Raw genomic sequence first — 23,786 nt, 5'->3', positions numbered from 1 at the left:
AGACCGAATCCAAGAAACCTGAGGAGTCAATAGAGAAAAGGTGTATATGTTTGTATACGCAGTGGAATCGGGAATAGAAGGACTCTGTGAAATCCCCTGCATGTTTCCTTTCTTCAGAGCAAGGGATGCACTCCCTGGAAGTTGAGCGGCGGGACTCTGCTGATGGCGCTTGGTAGGTGGGGCGGGTCAGCCGCAGGAAGCCCTTGGTGCCTCGGAGGACGATGCCCTGCGCCACATCGTTAAGAATAGCAGCTGCACCGCAGCTGTGGTGTGAGTTTAAGCAGGCGGACTGATCCAGGTCTACTGCGAGAGAGGAATGGTGTGGATCCTCCTCGTCTTAGGGCTGCATGCCTCCTTAGGTGAGGCTTTGGTGGCACAAACAGCGGGACGGGATGGTGACCCTCAACGGAGATCCCCTATCCTGCTAGGGGTATGTGGTGCCACTTTTATCAAGGTAAGAGTGCAGGAGCTCTTGTATTGGATAGGGTGGGTGTGTACCTACCATCCTCCATTTAAAAAAAAAAAAAAAAAAAAGGGCAGATGCATGGTGACCTTAAGGTAGAAGGTGCTTCAGGGCTATTATGTTTTATCCTGTAGTCCCAAGGATTTATTATTCTCTCAGAATGCATGCTATGTTCTATGCCGTGATTTATGTTTTCACTGTTACCTGGTTATAACAACCAGCATAATTCAGGTTCTGCATTGCGTTCAGAGGGAGGGTGTGTTTAGGGCATGAGTAACAAAGGAACCTGTCTCCTTTCGCATTACTGTAATGTTGTGACATGGTGCAGTTAGCTCAGTGATGATGTATGACATAACATGTGCCATGTGAGAATATTTCTTTCTAATTGCCCTACAGTGGTCTGACAATTGCCGGTTTGGCAAAGTATCACTGATTTATGTTGGTATGGTCTATGTTCTTTACATGCAATACAGTTTATATTTGTATAACCTGTTGTGATGTCTCTTTTGTAGTGTATTTATTGTATCACTGGGTTGTGTGTTTTGTGCAAATGCTTTACACATTGCTTCTGGTATAAGCCTGACTGCTCGTGCCAAGCTAGCAAGGTGATGAGCAGGGGTTATCTCAGATGTGTAGCTGCCTTTCCCTGGCTAGAGTGGTGGTTACCCAAGCCAACCAGGAACCCCATTTCCAACAAGTTACGTATGAAGGTCGACAGAGGTCAAACAGCGGTCTTGATATTATTAGACCTGTCAGCCGCGTATGACACTCTCAACCACTAAATACTGCTATCCAGACTGAGGGATATAGGTGTGGACGGCATACTATTAAAATGGATTGAATCCTACCCACCAAATAGATCCCAAGCAATTTTACTGCCCCCATTCTGTTCAGAGCCTAAGAAAACACAACATAGTGTACCTCAGACATGGCCGGTTTAAGACCTTTAGAGGTCCTTAGCACCTAAAAGATTTTGGTGCCCCGTATATATATAAAATTCAAAATATAAACAATAATAAACAGTAAAATAAATTATTTCTTAAATGAAACAAAACTTACAGTAAGTTGAAAAAAAATGTTTATTTTTGTATGCTTCTACTTTATTTATATTTGGAAAGTTTTCTCCTACTTTTTCTAATTGCAAAGTCCTTGATCAAATCCTCAAAACTAATCTTATGTAACACACCTGATTCTATACTTAGTAGAGATGAGGCATCTAGCCTGCCTTATTGCATAAATGAATGCTCAGCTGAGCAATTTCTGACCATTAATGTTAAAAATATATGAAACAAAAGTATTAGACCTGACAACCTTAGGGTGGTCTTCCCCCAACTTTCTGCCTGCCTCCCTTCATTTTTCTGATCTAATTTTTGCTGGTTTTAGGTCTCTGTGCTTGTGCTCTCTCCCCTAAACATGGTAACATTGACTCTTACCCAATTGGCATATTTAGTTTACCTGTGAGCCCCTAGGAAAGTGCACTAGATGTGCCCAGGGCCTGTAAATTAAATTCTACTAGTGGGACTGCAGCACTGGTTGTGCCACCCACATAAGTAGCCCCTTAACCATGCCACTTTGACTTGGCATTTAAAACTACTTGCCAAGCCTTAAATTCCCCTTTTCTTACACATGCTATCCTTAAGGTAGACCTAGGTGACCCATAGGGCAGGGTGCTATGTAAGTAAAAGGCAGGACAGGTACTCAAAAGTTTTACATTTTCTGATCGTGAAAACCCCCCAAAGTCGTCGTTCACTGCTGTGAAGCATGCTCCTCCCATAGGCCAGCTTTAGAAATTCCCTAATATGCTTTTAAGTGATAATTTCGATCTGAGAGTAATAGACTTGTCATGTTTGATATGGTTGGAATGGTAGCGAGAAATGCCACTTTTAGAAAGTAGGCATTTCTCTGCACTTACTGCTCTCTGTGCCTTACAGTCTGTCTCCAATCCACATCTGGTCTGTGCTGGTTGACAGCTCCCCTTGTGTATTCCACCTAGACAGCCATAAACACAGGACAGTAAGCTGCTTATGCATTAATCGGCATAGTGATGGGTCTTACTGGACAGGAAGGGTGGAGGGGCTCTCGTTTACACATCAAAGGCCAGTGGTATGCCCTCACATAAAGGAATGATAACCCCCGGGAGGGCTCCTGGCAAACAAGCTGGGTTAAAAGGGGAGCTTGAGCTCTTCATAACCACTCTTTGAGGTTTCGTCCATTTTAAAGGCACTTTTGGGTATATATACTGGGCCTGTGACCTCACCAAATCAGACACTTTTGAACTCTCAACTGGACTCTGTCACCGACACTGCCTGCCTGCCCAAAGGACTCATCTGGACTGCTTTGCTGGAAGGACTGCTGCCCTGCTTGTTGCCCTGCTGACAGCTGGCCTCTGACTCAGCTGGAAGGACTCTGCTTTGCTCCTTAAGTGCTCTCAAAGGTCTCGGATTGAGCTTGCCTCCTGTTCTGAGGTCTCAGGGCTATCAAAGTCTTCACCAAAGAGAAGACAATCCAGCATGTGGAATATCGATAAAACGCCTGCAGAATTTGACACAATGCCTGTCGGATCGATGTAGCACCTGTCTCACAGGTGGAAAATCATTGCATCTTCTGCTGGATTGATACAGCGACTGTTGCGTCTTCTCAACGCATTCTGGATTTTCCATGCGTGGTCCTGGATCACAGTGAGGTATCAAGGCTGTGCTCCCGCAAACTGAAGCATCACTTTGCAGTGTGGGAAGAAAAGAGGCATCGCCTTCACCGTGCGGAAAAAGTAAATACTTTGCTTTACTTTTCAACACATCTCCTCCTTTGTGACTCTCTACGTCATTATTTTTGACGCATCCCAGGTACTGTGTGTTAAAAGGATACAACCACTAATTCTTAAGGATGATGACTCCTCTAAACCTTTAAAAAGTGAAATCTTGACTTGTGCATATTGGATTTTTATTGTTTCGGTCTTATTTTATTCAGATAAATATTATCTATTTTCCTAAACTGGAGTGGAGTACCTTTTGTGGTGTTTTCACTGTGTTACTGTATGAGTTATTGCACAAATACTTTACACATTGCCTTCTAAGTTAAGCCTGTCTGCTCTGTGCCAAGCTACCGGAGGGTGAGCACAGGATAATTTAGGTTGTGTTGTTACTTACCCTGACTGGGATTGTGGTCCCTATTTGTAAAGGGTGCATACCTCCGCTAACTAGAGACACTGATTTGTAACAGAAAGGCATACTTAATATTGTCTTCTACAGTCATTTTATAAAGTTCAGCATGATTGAATCTTGTTTTTACATTTCTTCTCGCATTGTGACGTATGACGCACATAGTGAAACTGCTGAAGCTCAGCTGAGAAATTTGTGTTCAAGTCCTTTGACATAGTGGAGTTGCTGGGAGCACAGTATAAATTAGTGGCATCAGCGGGACTCAAACTCACACAGTAGCGTGTCTACCAGTGCTTAATTTGAGCCAGTTGTTTCAGGTGTGGGGCACTGGCAATTATTTTTTAGCAGGACAGCCAATCACGTGAGCCTTGGTGGACTGTGTGGCAGTTACCTGATTCTAATTTTGTTATATTCCCAAGATTAATGTATATCATAAAACTCTATTTTACTATTTTATTATTATTTTTGTATACACATGTATGTAATTTTTTCATTTATTGTTGGAGATTCTTTTTGTGGAACATGATTCAGTGGCACCATTTGGAAACTTTCTGTGGTGCCTACTTCCCTCAATGCCCCAAGCATGTGCTTATTTTGCTTAATGGTTTATCCAGCCCTGACCTCACGGATCAGCGTTGAGTCCTACCCTTTTCAATATATATATTTGCACCCATCCCTGGCACTCATAAGATCACATGGCATCAGTTTACAAAATTGTGCCAATGATGCAGAACTAATCCTGTCATTCGATAACAACAGGCACACATCAATGGAAGGATTCCATAAAGGCATAAAAGAGATGGCACGTTGGCTGAAGAAGAAGTCGTTAAAATTCAATGGTGAGAAAGCAGAATTTTTTATGTTGCTCACCCTCTAAAGAGTATTATACTCTCCTGAATAATTTCTGGCCTTGGACTAGCACAGATAATCTAAAGACATCTCAAGCAGTGTAAACCTAGGAGTGCATGCTGATAAGCTTTCCTTGGAGACACACATCAATAAAATAGAAAACACTTGTTTCAGATTACTCTGGAACCTCAGGAAGATTGTGTCACTGTTACCACAGCCAGTAAGAAAGCTGGTTTAGTGTGTCATCCTTAGCAGGATTGACTATTGAATGCACTCCTACTGGGAGCCCAGGACTATCTAATTAAAAGAAAATATAGAGAGTACAATCGACAACAGCAAAACCTGCACTGGATAAACTTAAACATGCTGCGTCACCAGGCATTCTTAGGGAATTACACTGGCTCCTAGTGAAAGAAAGAATTGTTTTTAAATCAATGTGTGTGGTTTATAAGGCTTTAAAAGGAACAGGATCCATTTTGTTACAAAGAAAATTTAGGCCCTACAGGCCAAGAAGGAACCTACGCTCCTCCTCTGCCAACCTACTATAGGTCCTGAAATTTGGGATAGTGAGGTATGGTAACAGAACCTTTGAGGTGAGGGCAGCTCAGCTGCGGAATAAGCTGCCAGTCCCTCTCAGAGCCAGTACAATTGATACTCACTTTAAGAAAGATCTAAACACCTGGCTCTTCCCTATAATATTAACTGGTTCCATATTAAGTATGGCACAGGAAAGATGGATTATATATAGGAAAAGAAGGTCCTTTATTGCTGATCCGGCAAGGTTGACATAGAGCCAGGATACCTGTGAGGTGAACGTTGCACTTTATAAACGTCTTTTATTATAAATTGCTTCCTAATTTAGACACCTTTTGTCTGATGCCACAAAATGCAATATTTATCATTTTTCTGATTTCTCTGATTTATAAATTTTCAGATTTGGTGATCCTTACATGACGGCAAACTTTTCCTGCCCTGTTTTAGTGGAAATCATGCATAATATGAATAACCTTTGGCACAATATGTTTGCACATATCCTCAAGCACTGTTATGAATAATTTCCATAGCAGTGCTCGAGGATGTGGCAAACACATTGTGCCAAAGATTATGCATATTGCTAGTGGCACATTATTTAAAAGTATTTTATATCAGATTTATTTTATATATTTTCCCCTTAATTTCGTCTGTGCACTTGTCATGTAAACTTTGGCGGTGTGTTCATTAGTTTTTCTGTTTCTGTATGAGCAAATAAAATGCATCATTTCGCCATTGATATCTCCTGGGGGACAAAGGATCCCTCTCCCAACAGCTCTCTTTGAGTGAGTTGAGCTGACTCTCTCTGTCAAAGTCGCAAAATACTTTTATGCCACACCACTTTGCCACCATCCGCCACTGCCAACTACATCCACCTCCTGGCTATGTTAACCTTTAAAGAACATTGAGCATCTGTTAGCATTTGATCAGCAAGCAGATTAACATCAATTCATTGGCATGAGGAAACACCTTACTAACCTCAGATTAGCATTAGCATGTTGGGTTTCATGCAAACATTCAATAACATTAATTTAGAAGACATCTAACTATAGCGCTATCAAAACAGCAGCAGTATTAAAACAGTAGCAGACGGTACCTGAAAAACAAAAGACAAATACCAATGCACAGATCTCCCATAGTTACCTTTTCCTAGGGAATGTCAGCAATTGGCTTCAGCTTCATCAGAGGGACCTCAGTGTCAGCTTTAGAACAGTAACAGAGAAAGGGGGACAGTTTAGAATTTGGACTATAAGATCACTAAACCATCAGATGATTAGTTCAGCATTGAACAGGCATAGTAAACTCAGAAAATAATAAAGCACCAGGTCAGTAGACTGGTAGGTCATGAAATGTCAGAGTGACAGGTTACACTAAGAATGGCTCCTGTAAGAAACACGTCAAGGAAAAATTGGCTACACACTTCTCAGCACCCGAGCATTAAATTAAACTTACTAAACATTTGTCATTGGTTGAAAACATCAGGCGAAGAAAGAACATCCATTTATGAGAACGTTAGATATCAGAAATGCATTTGAAGAGATACAATAGAAGTTTGCAAGACACCGATTGGCCTTCACTTTAGTTACGTAATTCCAAACTATATTAAATGTATCTTGTGCACCTCTTCTTCCATCTGTGATCTGTAAGCCTTTTGTTTGGCACATTCCAAATATGCTGCAAAACAGTTGTTACAGAAAACTTAGTATCCTCAAGAGAAAAACATGATTAGAAACATAAATACAGACAAATATGCAAATTCACACAACGGACGTGAAAGCATACATTTGTAACAACAGCTAGAACACCGAGTGTTACATATTGTCCCACTGTGGCCTTGTCTGCTTGAGGCCCAGCAGAAAACAAGAAATACTCATTTTATTTGAGCATTTAATTTTCATTTCAAAGTTAGTACAATATTTAGAAAAACATATGTAGGCCTTGCACTCCGTGGTGGCCGATACTAAAGGCACATTTTGTGTTACACATTAATTTCAACTGTTAATGTATTTTGTATATTAAATCACACACAGGAATATATGTAAAAATTATTACGGCTGACATCAGTACTCACGCTTCCATCCTTCCATAGTGGCTGGAATAATGTTCTGCCTTTGCATTGACATGACAGTGTCTAATTTGGGTTTCTGTCAGCACGACTAATTGATAGGTCAAGTTGAAAACTCTAATACTGAATTCTGAACTTTTTAAAACAGTTTTTTGAAATAATTGTTAAAACAGTGGTGTGTAACCCTAAGCACAGGGCCAGCTCTAGGCATGGGCAGTGTGGGCAGCTGCTCAGGGCCACATGCCTGCTCGTAAGTATGGGCCTCGCACCACCTTTTAAAAAGCTTCAGTGTTGCGAGGCCCGAGCAGTAGTTGTTCAGCGCTGTGAGGCCCAAGGGAGGGGGGCCCCCTCCCCTGTGCCTCGCAGCCATGGGCTGAAAGGGCATCAGAATTGTGATTGCTGCATCTGCATGATAACAGCCTTAAATGGGTCCTTAGGTGTGAATTGAGCCCTGCCTGTGCATGTATTATAAGCAAAGTGTCTGCCAGGGCTGAGAACAAAAAACATGAAATGCCCCATTACCTAGGATATTGGAAAGAGAGTCAGACACCATCAAAATAAAAAATAATAATAATAATAATAAAAGAAAACACTTCTGTAACACACAAAAGCGTTTTACCTTGGTACATGGGATTATCTCACTGCATCGATATATATTTAATAAAAGTGAGAATGTTTAAACATGAACTAAGAAACATTGCTGGCTCTTCCCTGGTGATAATGGTATTAGTGAACTAAGAGCAGGGCCACTGGAAATATGTGGCAAGAAAATATCAAGTAAAGTAGGAGAGTTTCCTAATTCATGCAGCAAGAAAAGGCAAATTATTTGGAATAATGCAGCACATTTTGTGATAGTATTACCTAATGTCGTATTTTGTAATTCATTCAAATACAGCAATAAGCAAAATAAAAGTAACTAGTTAACCTTTGCGAAGAGCTTTCCACTGTGTTGTGACAAGTGTTGCTGTGTTTTTAGTAACATTTGATCCATTTGAGCTAGAAACAAAAGTATATTTTTATTTTTAAAAAGCTACAGATTATGGAGCAAATGGCTAATGCTGCAAATGCGGCACTGAGTAAGAGCATGTCAGGGTTTATGTTTACCTTGTATGAGAGCTACTTTCTTATTAAACATGCAGCATAATTACAGTTTATTACATCAAACAAATGAAGTGTTGTACAGCACACACCCTGACTGTATGTATTTGAATGTTTTCAGATGTGTAATAATGAACATAATAGAGTTTGGTGAAATAAAGCATTTGCCTGGGATCACACAATTTGGTCAAGTAGGGTAGCTGGGATTGACCCTAGCCTTTTCTGTTTCTCACTGTGGAATCCCGCCACTACATGGGTATCGGTTTTTGGCATTGAAGCTTAACACTTCAACTTTATTTCTTGGAGGATGAGACTAAAGTCTGGGTGACAGGCAGGGTCCACATTGTATTTTCAATAGATTTACATAGCATGGATGTGGGTCATGGATTTAAGAGAGCTCCACAACAGACACAGACTACTGAATAGTTTTTCCAGCACAGAGATTTGCCTAGATTTATAGTATGCTGAGCCGGAGCTGGTATTGAAGCCTTGTCCCCCTTGATGCACTGGGGTCAGTAGAAGGCACTAGGCCACATCACCTCCTGTGAAAGTTTCAGCTCATTTTGGTCTTGGGTTACAAGAGCACCTTAATCTGAGCAGAGTCAGGCTTCTGGCTGGAGTGTTCAGTGGCTTTCTCGCCTATAATAGCATGCAAAAGAGAGTAATTTTGTAAGGGGCAGAATCCTTTCAAAAATGTAAAAACAATTCAGAGAGTTTAAGGGTGGAAGGGGAGAGATAGATGCAAAGAAAGGGAAGAGATGAAATATGGTAAGAGACTAGGGGGAGAAAAGTGGGAAAGAGAAGCAAATGGAGAGAAGATGTTGATATAAAGGGGATAGAACCAGCGAAGAAGTTGAGGCAAGAGAAGGTGAAAATTTGAGTGGAAAGATGAGAGGCAAGGAGTAGAGCAGTGAGGGGAAAGATGGATGCAAGAGTGACAGAATCAAAGAGAGATTGTAAGATGCTTGTGGAGAGATACATTAACAGGAGATAAAGCAGGGGTGAAGTGGATATAAAAGGGGGCTGAAGAAGCAAGATTGGGTACGATGCTGGGCAAGAGATGAGGTGAAAAGTAGACCATGGAGGGCTGAGGTGGATGTAATTGAGCATAATCAGCAAAAAAGTAAGAGGTTGGAGAAGAGGTAAAAAAAATCTCTTTATTTTCCTGTAAACAAATGTAAAAAAAAGTCTTAGGGTCGGATTTAGATATTGGCGGAAGGGTTACTCTGTCACAACAGTGATAGACTTCCCGTCCGCCGAAATCTAAATCCCATTGCATTCAATGGGATTTATATTTCAGGGGACGGGATATTCGTCACTGTTGTGAGTGAGAGTAACCCATCCGCCAAAATCTAAATCAGGCCCTTAGCTTTGAGATGCATGTGTTTCTGTTGTGATTCTGGACCATCCTCAATGTGTCTGCTAAATTTCAGCCTGCTCTCTGTCCACTCTATTACTTCTCTTGACCTTTCTATTAAATCTCACTCCCAGTGGGACCCTTTCCTGCACATGTCCTGAATGGAGATCTAGCGATCATAGCTCCTCCCATCACCTCCCTGTGCAATATCTTGCTTGCCTTGTCATACATTCCTTCCAATGTAAAAACTAAACAAGCTGTGATTGCTTCTCTGCTCAAAAAGCCTTTAGCTAGCCCAAAACTTCTCTGCATTGTCTGGGATTTCTTTGCTACCTTTTTTTCAAATGTCTCAAAATTTGTTCTGTAAAAGGAAAAAAGCTGAAGTATATAGTGAGACCTTTTCTTTAGGTCAGGAGCAATAGGTGATTGATTAACTGGCAGCATATGTGTTGGATAACATTATTTATGATTGCGGTTTCAGAACTTAAGACTATTTTATTTCATATGTTTAAGTGTTATTCCCTTTGGAAACTTGTCTCTCCAATGGTGGCAATAGCAAACAGTCAAAGCTTACTCTAGGAGTTGACAGAGGTATTGAAACTCAAATACGTGTGTCATATTTATCATACTAAATTAGCACCTTATTCAGCCAGCCTACTTATGTATTTTACAAGGAACTGATTTATAGCAGTTGGTAATGGAATGAAACAATAAACAGTGTGTTCTGTAACTAATAGTCCCCCAGTACCAAAGAGACCTCTTACAGTATCTCTGTGTGTGCAAAGTATCCTGCAAAGTGATAATGGACTGCATAATGGATGTAAGTGCTGCATGGCCCAAACAAGGGGCTATACTCAAGTAGGAAAGGCAGGGAATCCACAGTTGACTGATGGCCCCATTACCAGGCCACTTGGTGAGAAGATATTTTTATTACTGTGGATAAACTCCTTGCTTGGGCTGACTTGGCTGCTGACAAAGCAGCCAAAAAATGGATGCAGAAACCTTAATGTTGGTGTTGACAGAATCAGTCTGACTGTGCTCACAAAGACACCTGGCTCTTTGTCATGTGCAGAATGACAGTGGGCCGGTCTGGGCAGGCACAGTATGATGTGTGCCTCATCCCACCAAAAATTATCCCAAACTTCAGGGTATGACAGTGAGGCCTGGGAAAGTGACTGCTTTTTAGGAACACGGTTAGAATTGGCCTCCTGTGGGAGGCGAGGCAAAGAAGGAACAGTGCACAGGAGATGGTGACTGTGGGAGAGGAGAGCTGCTGAGAGGCACGGGAGCATTCCATAGAGTACATCATTGCATACTGAGTGATCTGCCAAAAACTGAGCCTCTGCAAGTAGGTACCCAAGTAGGTTCAGGAAGAGAGATCTTTCATTGGAGGCTGGAAGACTATAAGTAAATGGTTAGGTACCAGTGGAGTGACTGGATTGCCTTGTGGATAATGGAAGAGGTCTTGCATTTGATTATCTCTTTAACCAAGACCCTACAGTGTTTAAGCCAATTCTTAGACATTGTGGGTGCAGGGTAGCCATACTGAGTATATGGTCTGGGAGTTTGTCATTACGAACTTCACAGCACCATAATGGCTACACTGAATACTGGGACGTTTGGTATCACACTTCTCAGCACAATAAACCCACACTGATGCCAACGTGGGATTTATTAAAAAATGCACACAGAGGGAATCTTAGAGATGGCCCCTGTATGTCAGCCCAGCTGCTAGTGCAAGACTGACCGTTCGGTGCCAGCCTGCCACTGCCAGACGAGTTTCTGACCATATGGGGTGAGTGCTTTTGTGCACTCTGTGGTCAGAAACACAGCCTCTTCTGGGTGGAGGTGCTTCACACCTCCCGCTGCAGGAACTGTAAAACCTGGCGGTGAGCCTCAAAGCCTCAAGCCTGGTGTTACAGTGCCCCAGGGCAATCCAGCTAGTGGAGATGCCCGCCCCCCCGGACAAGTCCCCACTTTTGGCAGCAAGTCCATAGGGATAATGAGGAAATCAAGAAGGAGTCACCCCTTCAGCCAGGACCACCCCTAAGATGTCCAGAGCTGAAGTTACCCCCTCCTTGAGAAATCCTGCATCTTGCTTTGGAGGATTAGGACCAATAGGGGTAGGGATGTGCCCACCTCCCCAGAGGAAGTGGGCACAAGGAGAGTGTAGCCACCCTCAGGGACAGTAGCCATTGGCTATTGCCCTCTGACCCTAACACACCCCTAAATGTAGTATTTAGGTTGCAAACCTGAACCCAGCTCTTGAGATTCCTGATGACCTCAAGAAAGAAGGACTGCTGAGCTGAAAACCCCACAGAGAAGAGAAGGAGACAACAACTGACTCGGCCCTGTCTCCTGCTACAAAAGCTGCAAGACAAGAAGCAACACGTTCTAAAGGATCAGCGACCCCTGAAAAGCCTCCAGGGGACTGCCTGCACCACTGAGGACCAAGAAACTCCAGTGGACCTGCCTAAAAAGAAGACCAAGAAACCAACTTTAAAGGGACTCTCACCTCACTCCAGTAGCATGAGTCCAACTACTCTGCACCCGACACCACGGCCCATGTCCAGAGAAACCCACTATCCAGAGAGGACCCCCAGGCGACTCAGACAACGTGTCCACCCTGAGCTGACCTCTCTGCACCCCCAGGACGACACCTGCAGAGGGAATCCCAAGGACCCCCTGACCACAACTGTCCAGGACAAAGATATCCGACGCCTGGAGAAGCACTGCACCCGCAGTCCCCAGGCCCATGAGAAACAGACTACCGGTGTAGCAATGACCAGCAGGCGGCCCTCACCCTTGCCCAGTCGGTGGCTTGCCCGAAAGGCCCCCGTGCCCTGCCTGCAGCACGTAAGTGACTCCCGGGCCACTCCATAGAGTTCTACTGAGAACCCAACGCCCTGTTTGCACACTGCACCTGGCCGTCCCCGTGCCGCTCAGGGTGTGGTTTTTGTGCCTACTCAGGCCCCTCCAGTACTCCTCCAAACCCGCCTGGTCTGCCCTCAGACAACGCGGGTACTTACCTGCAGGCAGACTGGAACCGGAGTATCCCTTGTCTCTATAGGTGCCCACGTTATTTTGGCTCCTGTTTGACCTCAGCACCTGTGTGCTGCTTTACTCTTCAGAATATCAAAACTATGCACTTCAGGATATTTTAAGGCACAATGTAAAGCAATCACTCTCAAACACCTTCGTAAGTAGAATAATCAAGTTTATTTAAGGGGCAAGTTCTCAGCTAGCAAAACTAAACCACACTAAAATATATATATATATATACATCAGGAGAATAACATGAGAATAATGATAAAGATATAAGCACTCTGTGAATAATTGCAAGAGTAAGTGCATATAATACAAGCACACACAATATACCTCTATGCTCAATAGCATGAAAAGGACTGCAAGAATAAGTGCATATTACGCGCGCACACACAATATACTTCAATGCTCAATAGCATGAAAATGACTGCAAGAATAAGTACATATTACGCGCGCACACACAATACACTTAATAAATTGAAAAGCTTCACCGAAAAGAGCGTCTGCATCCCTCCGCCGTACACAAAGCTGGGGAACCCAAATCAGCTAGCACAGGGAGCCTCTGTTCGGGACAATCAGTCCTCCTGGCGTTGCGTCCAACCCAGAAGAGAGTTCCTAGACCAGCCCATCCAGGCCCCCAACTTTTATAGTATTTACTAACGCCCAGGAGTCTTTTCTAGAAAAAGACCCCCTCCTTTACAAATTGTGCAATCGGCGGTACCTTTTTCACCCTTCGAGACGTCTCCTCAGAACGGGCCAAGTTCCCAGGAGAGGACTCCAAGGTGAAGCTTGCATTCCTCCTTGTGTACAGGCAGCTTGCATTCCTCCTTGTGTACAGGCGCATCCCCCCTGTTGTTCTAACTGATAGCTCGTGGAATGTAAATAGCGCCCTTCGTACCAGGCAGATGGAGCGAAATTGAGCAGAAAAACACCCCACCCTTCAGCTTGCCGAAGCTTGTGGAAAAAAACATAACAGTGCCTTACGCACCGAACCAGACTCGCCAAAATGGAGTCGTGAACCAAAATGGAAGCGAAGGCCAATGAAAGCAGAGGCCAATGGTCCACACTCTGCACCACTGTTTACCTTGCACGTAGTGCTGCCACATGCACGTAGTGCATGTAGCAATACATTTCCACCCTTGGACCATTTGGCCAACTTACAACTAAGTATATCCTATAAGCTGAAATGGCAATGCTCTTGGGCGACACTGAGATAGAAGGTTAGGCACACACTGAATACAACAACATAATGAAATTAAAATAACTGTTATGATAATGATTACACCAAAGATATAACGCAGTTGGCCTAAATTAGGCAGCCATCCAAAAGCCCAATCCCACCACCCCTTGTCAACATCCTGCTGCACCCCCTTCACTAATTTATGCAGGGCCTCTATATGGGAGTTGATTGATATGGAGTGGTCGGATAAATTGAAGCAACACAATCCTTCAAAATAACTGCAGCCATAGTTGTGTTTAAGCAGTAAATAATCAATAGCAGCGCGATTCTGCAAAGCAGCTCTTCTAATTCCCTGTACATCTAATAACAGCTCAGCTAAGGCAGCTGATGTATAGTTAATATTCTTGACTACTAAACATGCAAGTTTATTAATAACTCTGGTATTATATACTGCAAGTCCTGGCACCCCTACGATAGAACCAGCTAAACTAACATATTCTGTTTTGGACAGCAATGAAATTTCAGAATCACAGTCCGTAGGTAATTGAATAGTGTCTCTGGTATAGCGAGGGTGTAAAGCAGTACCCATAGGAAACATGAGAAAGCCTAAGCGTGACCAGGCACAAGGCCCTCCGGTTAGATTGGCTGGAATATAAGTAAAAGAAAGATTACCACAAGAAAAGAGCCAACCTTTAGGCAACTTAACATTTTGAATGTGGCTGGCAGCAGGCACCACATGTTGGCAAAACATCGAATTATTTACATTCAAACAGGTTAGGTCATTCCGTGAGTGGCACAACGTCCGTTGTGCAGCAGTTAATTTTTTGTCTCTTTTCTCCAATTTGAGCTGAGCACATTTACCTATTTTCATAGGATCACAGGTCAATGAATAGCACACATCCCCATTTGAGATGTTAAACGTGAGTATAGATGTCATGTTCCTCCACAACCGCCTGCCCACCTCCGGGCAATGACGGCAGTACTCATAGAGTGACAGATGGGAGCGAACGTCCATCACATCCACCATTCCATCCTGGTTTGTATTGTTAAAGATGTGTAATAATACAGCAGCAGGAGTGGGCACTGCCACTAGACAAGTGGTAATCAAATCTTGAACGCTTTTCATGTTACTCATACAGAAGTGAGATATATTCAGCACTTCCTGCGCTAGATGAATCCAAACATTGTTCGGTTGATGCAGCAGCGTTGGCATCTGCGGCTGACGGTTGAATTTTTGGGCTATGAGCCCCTCCCGCTCCCCGGTGGAGTCTCCCGAACGGGCTCCATACACCACACTCATGGCACAGGCACTCCACAGGATGATCTGAAAAGAACAAAGGACAAAACACGTATTATCATTCTCGCAGATAGCATTTGTCAGCGGGAACATGTTCCCATTTGTCTTGACCAGGTCGCATAACTACCAGGACATTGTCTGGTCCAGTGGCGATGACATCAGCGGGTTGAGGAGGGTTATTTGGGGATTCAATCCACACTTTGGCCCCTGGGTTCTTGTCAATAGATCCAAACCCTCCTTTGCCTCTCACAGTGAGAAGAGCTGGGGCGCTCCCCTTCTTAACAACACCTCCATAAACCGGCATGATGACAATTTGGGCAACGCGATCACCAGGTTGCACCACTAGGTCTGTGTCACCACTGTTCAAAAGAATGACTTTCAACTCGCCTTGGTAGTCTGCATCTATCACGCCTCCTAAAACTTGGATGCCCCTCAAGGCAAGCCCAGATCGAGGGGCGATCAGACCGTAATGCTCAGGGGGAATCTGAATTCCCACCCCAGTTTCAATCGGAGTGATGTCTCTAGGTTTCAATCGATGCATGTGTAAAGCATGCAAGTCAAGTCCTGCAGATTCTGGTGTAGCTCGATATGGGCCCAAAGCTCCTGGAGCTGTTTCCCAATACACAATGGTATTGCTCGTTGTAAACGGATTAATCTGTAAAGCAGGTGTCAGCATTCTCATGAGAGGTGTCTCGGCATTTGTTAGGGGTCGGTTGTTCAAAATTTGCAAAGCATCATACAAATTATCCCTCCACCCCTTCAGTGTCCCATCATTCAGTTTACGCAATTGTTCTTTCAGCAACCCATTCATTCTCTCAATCAATCCCGCTGCTTGTGGGTAGTAAGGTATGTGAAAAATCCACTCAATATTGCGTTGTGCACAATAGTCCTGCATTAGTCTGCCCTTGAAGTGGCTGGCGTTATCACTTTGAATCTGGAGTGGCACTCCATAGTACAGAATCAACAGATCTAGTGTTTTCAGGGTGCTCTGCTGAGTTGCGCGCTTGCAGGGAAAGGCTATGAGATAACCAGAGTAAGTGTCTACCACAGTGCAGGCATACTGACACCCTCTGCTCACTGGCATTGGTCCAATGTAATCAATCTGCCAAATCTGTCCTGGCAATTTACCTCTACCTAGCTGGCCTCTCACTACCTGTGGGACCGGTCTGTGCTGTGCATGCTGACAAATGGGACATTCAATGATCGCTGTTTTAATCAAATCTAGGGGAAGATGCATCCCTCTAATCTCAGCCCACCTGTGAGTAGCCTTTTCTCCAAGATGTCCGCATTTCTGGTGTGCCCATTTAGCCATTCCCACCAAATCAGAACTCTGCGCCTCCACTTCAGCCTCTTGAATCTTGGCTCGATCGTCTGCAAGACAATTGAACCATCGGTCTAATGAATCAGTTGGACAGTGAGCGTCCACATGATAGACAGTCACGGTGCTTTGAGGTAACATTTCCCAGATCTCCTGCCATAACTCCTTCCCCCATACCTCTTTGTTATGGATTTTGTACTGATGTGCATGCCACGTGGGAAGCCAAGTAGCTAACCCATTGGCGGTAGACCAGGAATCTGTATAAATGTGACATTTTCCGGGTAGCTCCTGTTTTAAAGCCTAATACACGGCATAAAGCTCTGCATACTGGCTACTTTTTCCCTGTCCTGTAGTTGTCAAAAGCTTCTTGGTAACAGGATTATAGGACACTGCCTTCCAGTGCCTTTTCGCTCCAACATATTTTGCTGAACCATCTGTGAACCACACATGTTTTTTGTCATCTGCAGACAAGTCTGCGAACGGCTGGCCCCACCCTACTGGGGATTCACACACTGAAGGTACATCATGCAACATTTCGGAATTCTCCACTGGAGCCTGCGCTACCTGCTCATGCAAAACGGCGGTCCCTTTTGGACCCGCTCGTGCCCTGTCCTGGACATACCATTTCCATTTTATAATGCTGGCTTCTTGCGCATGTCCAATTCTATGAGTTTTTGGGGAACTCATCACCCACTGCATGATGGGAATTTCAGGCCTTAAAATCACATTGTGTCCCAGTGTAATTTGCTCAGTATCAACCAGGGCCCAATAGCAGGCCAGCAGCTGCTTCTCAAAGGGAGTATACCGCTCTCCTGCCTCAGGTAACTTCTTTGTCCAAAATCCCAGGGGCACCCTCTTTCTTCCTTGTTTTTGCCATAAACTCCAATTGGCATACTGCCCCTGGACTGTCACATTCAACTCAATGTCTCCCTCTCGAATCGGCCACAAATCCAAAGCATGCTGAATGGCATCTTTCGCCAATTCAAACGCGCGCTGCTCCTGCTCTCCCCATTCAAACGCATTTTTCTTTCGTGTAACTTTGTACAATGGGGCCAAAATCTGAGATAAATGGGGTATATGTTGTCTCCAATACCCGAATAGTCCAATAAAACTCTGGGCTTCCTTCCGATTTCGCGGTACTGCGAATTCCTTAATCTTTTGTTTCACTTTTGGCAACACTTCTCTGTGTCCCTGATTCCACTGGATGCCCAAAAATTTCACGCTCTGAGACGGTCCCTGCACTTTCTCAGGGTTAATCTCCCACCCTTTATTCTGCAAATGTTCCACCACCCTGTCTAGCTGAATTTGCACCTGTTCTTGCGTCTCTCCCTGCATCATCACGTCATCTATATAGTGAGAAATTTGCACTCCAGGAACCACTGGTACTTCATCCAAATGCTCTGCCACCAGCCGGTGGCAGATAGTGGGGCTATGTAAATACCCCATGGGTAATCTACAGAAGGTGTACTGACGCCCCGCCCACTGGAATGCCAGCTGAGGCTGGCTCTCAGTAGCTATTGGTATCGTAAAGAAGGCATTGGCAATGTCAATGGTTGCATACCAAGTCCCACTGTGTTTCTGTATGTTCTCAATCAAGGTAATGGTGTCTGGGACCGCTGCAGTCAGAGGAGGTGTATGTTTATTCAATTGGCGATAATCAATGCAAATCCTCCAACTGTTATCACTTTTACGAACAGGCCAGAGGGCATTATTCCACGCAGTGGTGATGGGAACTATTACCCCGGCCTCTAGTAAATCATGTATAGTCTGGCTAATCTCCTCATGTCCTCCCGGTATTCTGTACTGTTTCATTTGAATCACCTTAGTAGCTTGGGGAAGTGTTACCGGAGGAATCTTCAACAGCCCCACCCTTGCGGCCGCTATTGATATAAATCTTTTGGAACCAAATTGATAACATCCATCTTCCAAATGTAGGGTCATCCCTTTCAAAATGTCAATTCCAATAATGTATTCGGGAATGGGCACAATCAGGACAGTGTATTCTCTCTTTGGAAGTGCCCCTATTTTCATGGGAACCACTATCTGCACTGCCGGGGTTTCTTTTCCGCCCAATCCCGTAATGGTGAAGTACTGTCCCCTGAATTTTCTTGGATTGCCATGAATCAAAGTGGCCTCCGCTCCGGTGTCAACGAGGGCTCGAACTTTTTGAACATTTCCACGTTTCCAATAAATTTCTACTTTGACATGAGGTCTGTTATCTTTGCGAGCCCATCCCTGCACCGGAGTTTGGCCTGTTTCCTAATCTATTTTCACTGTGCGCACATCAGAGTCTGCCCAAGTCAAATCTGGATACAGTTTGCGGTAATTCTCAGGGAACTCCTCCTCCCTGTCTCTGCTTCGCAACCTCTCTGAGCTTACCAGCTCCCTCTCCCACTCTCTTCCTCGAGTTTTCCCAGAACCTGTCAGTTCCCGGTCTCTCTCCCTGCTCCGGGTTCCCTCTGCGCTTCGGTGCTCTTCCTCCCAATTTCCGTCCTCTGGGGATCTCTCTCTACTGTGGGGTTCTCTCCCTCTCTCTCCCTTTTCACCCTCACGCTCCTCCCCTCCTGCCTTTCTCTGGTTCACCACTTTGTTATCCTTCTTGTTCCCTTTCCTGCTCCCCTCCTTTTTATCCAAACCGCGTTTGCGGTACATTTCCCACATGTCCTTGGTGCTTATCCCATCAATTTCATTCCTGGTCACCCCATCTCGCAGCAAGGCCTGAAACATGTCTCGCCTTGTCACCCTGTTGTTATCAGTACGATTCTCAGACCGTGAATTCCTCTCTGGCTTAGCCCATTCTCCTAAATCACTTAACTCACGCACCGCTTCTACCACCTGAGACAATGGGTTACCCGTCTGATTAATTAACAAAGTCATGATGACATGCTTATATGCAGGAGGAGCGGCCCTAATCAGCCGGTTTCGCACAGACACACTTAAAATTCCATTCATCAAATCATGGGCATTACCCATAAAGATAGCTGTTTTCATCCCTTCTTCCTTCAATCTCTGTACTGCATCTCTCAAAGTATACCAAGGTTTATCATTAGGCGGCCAGTCTGACTCTGTCGGATACTTCTGAGCACACCCTTGCACAGCTAGCTCTAACAAATTGGTCATGGGACCATTCCCTGGATAGGTTCTAAACTCATTTTGAATAACCGGGTCTGTACTTAACATACAAAGCCTCGGGGCGTCGCCGTGATCCAATTGGACCCCCTGGCCCCCCATATCGTGCACCCGCACCAACCACGTAAGCAATGTTTCCCCAGACCTCTGTCGAAATCTGTCTATCACATCACTTAGTTCTTGCTGTGTATAATCCTCCAGGGCATCCAACATCACCCCTCCAGGATTAGCTGGGCTATGCTGTAACTTTCGCCGATATATGGGCTGCGCACGGACAACATTCCTGCGCTCTGTCTTCTCCTGTCTAACATCTTGGCAGTCATCGCCCCCGGACCCATCTGAAAAATCAGATGTATCCCAGATGTTTCCATCCCAAAATTCAGGGTCAAAGGCTAATCCTGCCTGAGAGATAGCTAAATGCACCTTCTTTTTATTAACTTTCCCTCTTCGTTTCTTGTGTTTATATTTAGCTACGCTAACGGCCGTTCTCTCTGCAACCAGTTGGTACATTTCCAACTTATCACTTAATAATTTATTTTGACAAGCTAGCATGGTAGAGGAATTTTGGGCTTCTACTAACTCCTTCCCCAGCTGCTCGTGGTCTTTTTGTAACTGTAAACATTTTTCATACAACTTTCGGTACGCAGAAAGCAAGATCCAGCCTCGCCTCCCCAACGCACAAATCTCCCTTCCCTTGTCAATTGAAACTTTCTGTAAACATATAAGAAGATCTTCAGGTTCTACATTCAACATACATGCATTCCAATTTTCACACAAACCAGCACAACGTGACCATTCCTGAGCTAAAAGTTTATACGGGGCAGTTTCCCACCCCGGTATTTCTATGTCTGGATTTGCTACATGAGAAGCTGCTTTTGAGCTCGCTTTGATCTTATTAAGCATTTTCCCCTTTTTTTTTTTTCGAATCCTGCAAACGACTACGCCAATTTGTGCTGCTTTACTCTTCAGAATATCAAAACTATGCACTTCAGGATATTTTAAGGCACAATGTAAAGCAATCACTCTCAAACACCTTCGTAAGTAGAATAATCAAGTTTATTTAAGGGGCAAGTTCTCAGCTAGCAAAACTAAACCACACTAATATATATATATATATACATCAGGAGAATAACATGAGAATAATGATAAAGATATAAGCACTCTGTGAATAATTGCAAGAGTAAGTGCATATAATACAAGCACACACAATATACCTCAATGCTCAACAGCATGAAAAGGACTGCAAGAATAAGTGCATATTACGCGCGCACACACAATATACTTCAATGCTCAATAGCATGAAAATGACTGCAAGAATAAGTACATATTACGCGCGCACACACAATACACTTAATAAATTGAAAAGCTTCACCGAAAAGAGCGTCTGCATCCCTCCGCCGTACACAAAGCTGGGGAACCCAAATCAGCTAGCACAGGGAGCCTCTGTTCGGGACAATCAGTCCTCCTGGCGTTGCGTCCAACCCAGAAGAGAGTTCCTAGACCAGCCCATCCAGGCCCCCAACTTTTATAGTATTTACTAATGCCCAGGAGTCTTTTCTAGAAAAAGACCCCCTCCTTTACAAATTGTGCAATCGGCGGTACCTTGTTCACCCTTCGAGACGTCTCCTCAGAACGGGCCAAGTTCCCAGGAGAGGACTCCAAGGTGAAGCTTGCATTCCTCCTTGTGTACAGGCAGCTTGCATTCCTCCTTGTGTACAGGTGCATCCCCCCTGTTGTTCTAACTGATAGCTCGTGGAATGTAAATAGCGCCCTTCGTACCAGGCAGATGGAGCGAAATTGAGCAGAAAAACACCCCACCCTTCAGCTTGCCGAAGCTTGTGGAAAAACACAGAACAGTGCCTTACGCACCGAACCAGACTCGCCAAAATGGAGTCGTGAACCAAAATGGAAGCGAAGGCCAATGAAAGCAGAGGCCAATGGTCCACACTCTGCACCACTGTTTACCTTGCACGTAGTGCTGCCACATGCACGTAGTGCATGTAGCAATACAACCTGACCGGCCCTGTGTTGCTGGAGCGGAGTGTTTGGGGTTGCCTTGAACCCCCAACTGTGGGCTGCCTAAGCACCGGACACTGAACCCGTAAGTGTGGTACTTACCTCAGAAACTATACTTTACTTACCTCCCCCAGGAACTGTTGCAAATTGCACAGTGTCCACTTTTAAAATAGCTTTTTGCCATTTTAAAGAAAACTGTGTACAATATTGATTCTATTCAATATCCTAAGTATTACTATGCAAGTACCTTTCATTTGATGTACTTACATGCTAGAAATAAATTAACAAAATAATATTTTTCTATATAAAAACCTATTGGCCTGGAGTTAAGTCATTGAGTGTGAGTTTTCACTTATTGCTTGTGTGTATACAACAAATGCTTAACATTACCCTCTGATAAGCCTAACTGCTCAACCACACTACCACAAATAGAGCATTATTAGTATTATCTATTATTGCCTCTGTCAAGCCTCTTGGGGAACCCCTGGACTCTGTGCACACTATATCTCATTTTTATATAGTATATACAGAGCCAGCTTCCTACACCTAGGACTAGCTTTTTCAGCCAGTTTGATTAATGTCATCTATTTTCACGTGATACAGCTTAAAAAAATATGCACTTTTTAAAATTAATATTTACATTTTTAGCCATTTTAGTGATATCCTCACCAGGTACAAAACTGCTTTAACTATTCCAGAACATTAATGTTCAATTGATGTCCCTTCCTCTAATGTCACATCTTACAGGGGCCTTGCATGTTCCTATTCTGCCTGGAGCCCCACAAAACCTAGGACTGCAACACAATTAACCATTTTTATTTGTTTCCTATGCCAGCTGACAACGGAGAGAAAGTAAAGATTGCCAACCAAATTGACATTGCTGCACAGGTTGCCGCTGGAATGGCCTATCTGGAATCACAAAACTACATTCATCGAGATTTGGCTGCAAGAAATGTACTTGTTGGAGAGCACCATATTTACAAAGTTGCAGACTTTGGACTTGCCAGAGTTTTTCAGGTACAGTCCCTAACATCGCCTTCCTATGTTTGATGTACAGAGAATATGGCATCCTTGCAAGGTACTTCCATACATATGTGAATATATGAACATCAAAGATTAATTTGAGGCGGTGGTTGAAGATAGTGTCCAATGGCACTCATTTCCGAGTACCAGCACTTATTTTAAGTCAACATTTTTGATCTGCAGCAAGCGAGAGAAAAACACAAAAACAGGAAAGAAGGAAGAAAAAAAGACAGAAAAAAATTGACGGAGAAAGGAATGGGATGTGAAAAAGAACCCGAAAGAGTGAGATAAAGGGGGTAGGAGGGTCTGGTGGTGGAAGATGAAGGTCTTGAGGTTGCATCAATACTAGGCAGTCTTCGTATTCGGCACCCCAACTTTCGATAGCAATCTTTGAGCAAAACTTTGGGCCCCAGCATTTATACTTATAGAAATGTAGCACTGAGGAACATAATGCTAACATCTAAAGTATAATTTGAGTTGTTCATATTTCATGGTTCAGGTTAATCAGGAAGTTTCCTTTTAGTTAGAGGGACATTTCTAGAAGACATGATTTACAGAGTTTTTGGTGGAGAGTGGAATTATAGCAAAGCTCTCTACCTAATATAAGTTCTGTGCGCATGTGCACTAACTGCTTTGTGCAGAATTGGCCTTTATGGTAACAGGTAAATATACAGATTAAACTCAGTATAGGAGTACAATGTGATATGATAGCCATGGATTTCCATTGTAGTCATATCTATTGAGTTATTTATTCACACTTCCTTTCTGTCACTGTTTGGCCTATCCAAGCTAGTCCTTTGCTATGACGTATTCTTTGTTGTTTGGCCGTATCTACTGTTGCACACAGCAATTCATATGTGTACAGAGGAGCATTGTGTGCATATTGGAATAGGTTCTCTATAGACAAAGGCCTGACTCGGAGTTTGTTAGAGGTGAGACGTGATACAATTGGTGGATGTCCTGCATTCTAAGCTGAAGGACATCTGGCTCTTTTTGACAGGTGTCCTGCATGCACTGGAGACATCAATTGAGTGGTATTTTCTTAAAGCCTATTTATTGGTTGGTTTTTGACACATGTAACCTCTCAACCTCTGGAGGCTCATTTGAGACACTTAATGCACAGATTTTTTTTTTGTCACATTATATAGTGCCCTTAAGAATGCAGCTGTTTCGCCACCATGGTAGTCGCATTTGCAAGCTTTGGAATGGGTGAGGTTAATGAGCATGTATGATTGGGCACTACTTAGTACATTCACA

At 43.8% G+C, this 23,786-nt stretch overlaps 1 protein-coding gene across 1 annotated transcript in view; it reads left to right on the top strand.

Moving 5' to 3' along the window:
• The window catches only part of FRK (fyn related Src family tyrosine kinase), a 276,993-nt gene that overhangs the window by 226,819 nt on the left and 26,388 nt on the right, over window positions 1-23,786 (top strand). Inside the window, exon 6 of the mRNA XM_069234549.1 lies at window positions 22,342-22,523. Within this exon, the coding sequence (XP_069090650.1) occupies window positions 22,342-22,523 (182 nt within the window). The remainder of the gene's footprint in view (window positions 1-22,341; window positions 22,524-23,786) is intronic.

The sequence above is a fragment of the Pleurodeles waltl genome, chromosome 5 (genome assembly GCF_031143425.1).
Source record: "Pleurodeles waltl isolate 20211129_DDA chromosome 5, aPleWal1.hap1.20221129, whole genome shotgun sequence".
Lineage (NCBI taxonomy): Eukaryota > Metazoa > Chordata > Amphibia > Caudata > Salamandridae > Pleurodeles > Pleurodeles waltl.
Note: the sequence above shows the minus strand (reverse complement) of the source record. Positions and strands in the feature narration are given on the sequence as shown.